Below are 4,495 nucleotides of genomic sequence, written 5' to 3' on the forward strand. Positions count from 1 at the left end.
CCTCTCTCTCTCTCTCTCTCTTATCTGTCAGTCTTTCTCTGTCTTTCACTTGGCGAAGTCATGGGCATTTTTGTGGCTGCGTTTGCTTGTACGCAATATATTATAGGCATGACATGTATAGTGTTCCTTATGATGATCGTCAAGTTCCCGTTGTTGCAAGTTACGCGAATGCCCGTGGTTGTCTCTCCAATTCAAAGGGACCGAGCAAGCTCCCGCAATTGTGGCATTTAAGAATCCTACAGGATAGCATGCAAATAGCGAGCATGAAATATGCGGATGACGAACATATTTTCAGGCCCCGATTTTTTTTTCTTATTCTATACATGTATGTGTGTATATTCTTTTGTATGAAATCTAAAACATGTAACATATCGACATTCGACATAACCAATGAAACATTTCCACGTTCCGCTGATTTCGGTATGTGCGTGTTAGGCTGTAATTTGGTCCACACACACCTTGCAGGCCCGATCTGGCTCTTTGGCCGTAATTTGGTGAGCCCTGGCTTTGAAGAAAGCGTGGTTACTTCAGTCTCAGTGCTGTCTTCTCATATTCGACTTGTCTCTGGCGTGGCCAACCCGGGCTGTGACCTTATGACCCCAGCATCCATCTCGCCCATTGGCTGCGAGGAGACCACTTCGTCGTAGGAAGGCGGTGGCGCTGAAGGGTTCATGTCGGAGAACTCCTCGACCGGCTCTCCCGGCTCGGTTGTGATCACGCCCTCTTCCTCGCCTCGCCTCCGCCGCTCGTTGTTGTTGCTGTAGTTGTTGGTGTAGTTGTTGGTGTAGTTGGTGGTGGCGGTGGTGTTGTTGGACGTGGTGGTGTCGCTGGAGGTGCAACAGTCTAGGCAGCAGACATCCAGGCAGTCCTCCAGTATCCCCCCGCATGTCATGCACGTGAGCCAGTTGCAGAAGGCGCTGCAGCAGTCTCGACATCCTTTGCAGCAGTCGCCGCAGTCGCAGCAATCTCCACAGTCGCAGTCGCAGTCACCACAGTCGCAGTCACAGTCGCAGTCACCACAGTCGCAGTCACCACAGTCCAAGTTGCTCATCGTGCGAGATGGTGCTTTTTGGTGCTCTGGTAGTAAAGAGAAACCACTTTAGCCACTGAATGCTAGAAGGTGGGTGCTTTTTGGTGCTGTGCTCGTAAGAAATATTGCTCTTGCCGCTGATTGCTAGAAGGTGCTTTTTGGTGCTGTGGTAGTAAAGAGAAATCACGTTAGCCGCTGATTGCCCGAAGGGGCTTTTTGGTGCTGTGCTCGAGAAGAGAAGTCACTTTAGCCGCTGATTGTAAAATGGTGCTTTTTGGTGCTGTGGCCGTAAAGAAAAATCACTTTAGCTGCTGACTGCGAGATGGTGCTTTTGGTGCTGTGCTGGAGAAGAGAAACCACTTAAGCCACTGATTTGACCGAATGCTTGCGCGTGTGTTCCTGGATCCTTCCCGAACGAGCGCTCCTTTATTATTATTTTTTAGGGGGCCTTTAATCACTTAAGGCTTTTCATAAACACTAACGGACGGATTCACAATTTGTCTTTGCCTATCGATGCAAAACGAGAATAAAGAATGCCTCTTAGGCAAATATCGTATCCTCAATGAAAGACGTGCAGAACATTCACATTTCCCGCTGACACACGCACACACGTAGGCTATTTCAAACTGTTATCACGATCTCTTTGCTCTTCCACATTAGTGTTTTCTATACGTTAATAGGACCTCTTTGCTCTGTTTAGCAGTCGCGTTTCGCTGTGTTCAAACGACCTTTTTGACTGGTCTCAATGGTGTGGTAGAACATAGACAGTTGATATTGGTGGATCGCCCGAAGAGTACGCCGTTTTTTAGTCGTGCCGGTAGTGTACAGGATCCTCTGGAGCAGTTGTTTTTTTTGTCTCTCCTTCTTTACCCGCAACGCCTTACGCAAAGTTGTTCAGTTGACGAAGCGTGTCAGAAGACATTCGTATTCCTGTTGTGAAGTTGGAACACTGCGTGTGTTTTTGGACGTACTTCTTTCTGAAATGAAAAGAAAAAAAAAGTAATTAAAAGCACGGCCATAGTATTCGAGGGTGTTGTGTTTTTTAACCCTATCCATACGCCCTGGGGTCATTTTGTACCTCCGGATTGTATTCTTCGCATTTTAGAATATTTCTAGTGCGAAGATCTCTTTGAAACTTTCAGTATTTCTTTAAAAAAACAGCAACATTTTTTTCAGACTGCTATGCAAAGCGTATGGATCGGATTAATGAATAAATTTCCTCTTTGGAAAGTGGTGGCACAGAGTTCCCCACGTCGTAGGGATGCGATAATAATAAAACACAACATACGGATATGTTTAAGGTACTCCTCCATAGTGAAATAAAAAAAAAAAATGAATACATGTGTATAAAACGTGTGACTATAGTATCCGTGGGCGTCGGGCGTAAGTTGCGTCAGTGATGGTCGTGGGAGATGGGGACGACGCCACTGTTTGTTCCTACTTCTTTTACATGTTACTTTCAGTCTTGTTACTTCTGTCTTGCCTGTTCCGTCCACTAAATTGCCGTGTCGTGTCCATGTACCTCACTTTGAAAAACAAACAAAACAACGACAACAACAACAACAGCAACAACAACAACAACAACAACTACTACTACTACTACTACTACTACTACTACTACTACTACTACTACTACTACTGCTACTGCTACTGCTACTACTACTACTACTGCTACTACTACTACTACTACTACTACTACTACTACTACCACTACCACTACCACCACCACCACCACCACCACCGCCACCACCACCACCAGGTATCAGTGGTGTGCTTCTGTCTGTCTCCCCAAGGTGGTGGTGGTGGTATTAGTGCTGTACACTTATTTTAATTAGCTATTGGTCTACACACATATGTCAGTCAACCGTCGAAATGTATTGTTGTAGACGTGGGTGATTGGCGGGTGCTCTGTTGTGGTTTGCTTCTTCTTTCCTATGAAACATCTATCGTCCTTATATCTCCCCTTCTTCTTTTTTATGTTTGTTACTCTCTTGTAACACTTCTTATCTTCTGGCGCTCATATGACCTTATTCAGTTGTGAGCGCCGTAAACCTCTACTAAAACAAAAACTCAACAAAAAAAATATATTGTAGACGTTTCACGCCTCCATCGACACTACTTACGCCAACTGTCTATCTACCATTCTGTTTGGTGACTGCATAAAAAAGAGTGTGGGTGGTTGGCTGATATTCTGGGGTGGTTTGCTCCTTCTTTCCTATAAGAAATCTATCGCCCTTATCTCTCCTCCTTCTTGATTGTGTTTATGCTCTTGAAATACTTCTTATACCTATGTGACCTAATTGTGTTGCAAGCGCCGTGAAACGCTTATTGAAACAAACAAAAGACGTCAGTTGAGTTGTCTGTACGTGACGAGTGCAGCGTACACTGCCAAAGATACGGTAGTCAGTTCCGGTATCTTCTTCTCGATCCAGGGAAAGAAGATCCGGGTTTGCTTGGGATGGGTACAGACCTTAGCGTACAAGAGACGCTAAGGTACAGACGTACAGACTGAATGCTGGTTGTATTCCGAAAAGTAAAGCTCGTCACTTACGCGATGTGAATGACCCGGATGCGTAGTAGGTCAAGACCATTTCAATTAATGGATGGCTCAAGTGTACATTTTCTTTTAATGTAACTAGCGCCGACGAGATCGTAAATCTTTGGCTCTTAAATAAGCTGTAGCACGAAGAAGAGTTTAAATCAAGAAGCATCAAGAGGACTACAATTTTTGTTTTTGTTATGCAGGCCAAGGTATTTAAATTGGTGCCTGTCAGGGCCATCCCGGACTGAGAGGGATGCAGCATCACAGTACAGAAAAGACAGTCGGTAGTAATTTCACCCCATTCGGGAAGTGAATTCAGGCCTTTTGCGTGCGACAGCGAAGCACCTGACCTTACATCACAGACGCTGGTCAGCTGAACTACGTACTCATGTAATTTACTTACGTTAACTTTCTAAGGAATGAGGGCATCATGCTGTTTATAGTAATAGTTTTGATGGGGTTTTAAGTGACAAAAAGACATTTAGTAACGAGCATGATGCAATTTGGTCTTCGTTTTTTTTTATAAATACGTTTCTACACTTATCGGTTTGGTTGAAAAACGCCTATTTCTTTCCTATCGTCAGTACAACTTCGGTCTTAAGATTGACCTAGGCGAGCATTTTTTTTTTTCAAATAAGATTATTTCATAAATGACGTTAGCGATTGTGTTATAGTTATAGTATTGACGTCGTGGTTTTGTTTTCCTGTCTTTCTGACCGACATGCTCTTTTTCAGCACTCACTCACTCACAGTAGTATCAACGTGCTTTAAAAAAAACTGAAGTAAGAAAATTAAAACAAAAACAACGTACCTCTATTCATTGCTGGACCCTCTCCCCATCCCCACCCACCCCGATTTTCTCTCTTTCTTTCTCTCTTTCTTTCTCTCTCACTCTTTCTGCGCTCGCGCTGTGTGTGTGTGTG

General features: G+C 44.2%; 2 protein-coding genes across 7 annotated transcripts in view; one reads left to right on the forward strand and one right to left on the reverse strand.

The window, feature by feature from the left end:
* The window catches only part of LOC101846779, a 66,718-nt gene that overhangs the window by 32,004 nt on the left and 30,219 nt on the right, over positions 1-4,495 (forward strand). The gene's annotated exons all lie outside the window — the stretch shown is intronic.
* Positions 21-4,495, reverse strand: part of LOC101845658 — a 12,980-nt gene continuing 8,505 nt past the window's right edge. For all 6 annotated transcript variants that reach the window (XM_005089213.3, XM_035968507.1, XM_005089214.3 and 3 more), the window contains exon 2: positions 21-2,007. In XM_005089213.3, the coding sequence (XP_005089270.1) occupies positions 548-1,051 (504 nt within the window). In that variant the 5' untranslated portion in view covers positions 1,052-2,007 and the 3' untranslated portion in view covers positions 21-547. The remainder of the gene's footprint in view (positions 2,008-4,495) is intronic.

The sequence above is a fragment of the Aplysia californica genome, unplaced genomic scaffold (genome assembly GCF_000002075.1).
Source record: "Aplysia californica isolate F4 #8 unplaced genomic scaffold, AplCal3.0 scaffold00004, whole genome shotgun sequence".
Lineage (NCBI taxonomy): Eukaryota > Metazoa > Mollusca > Gastropoda > Aplysiida > Aplysiidae > Aplysia > Aplysia californica.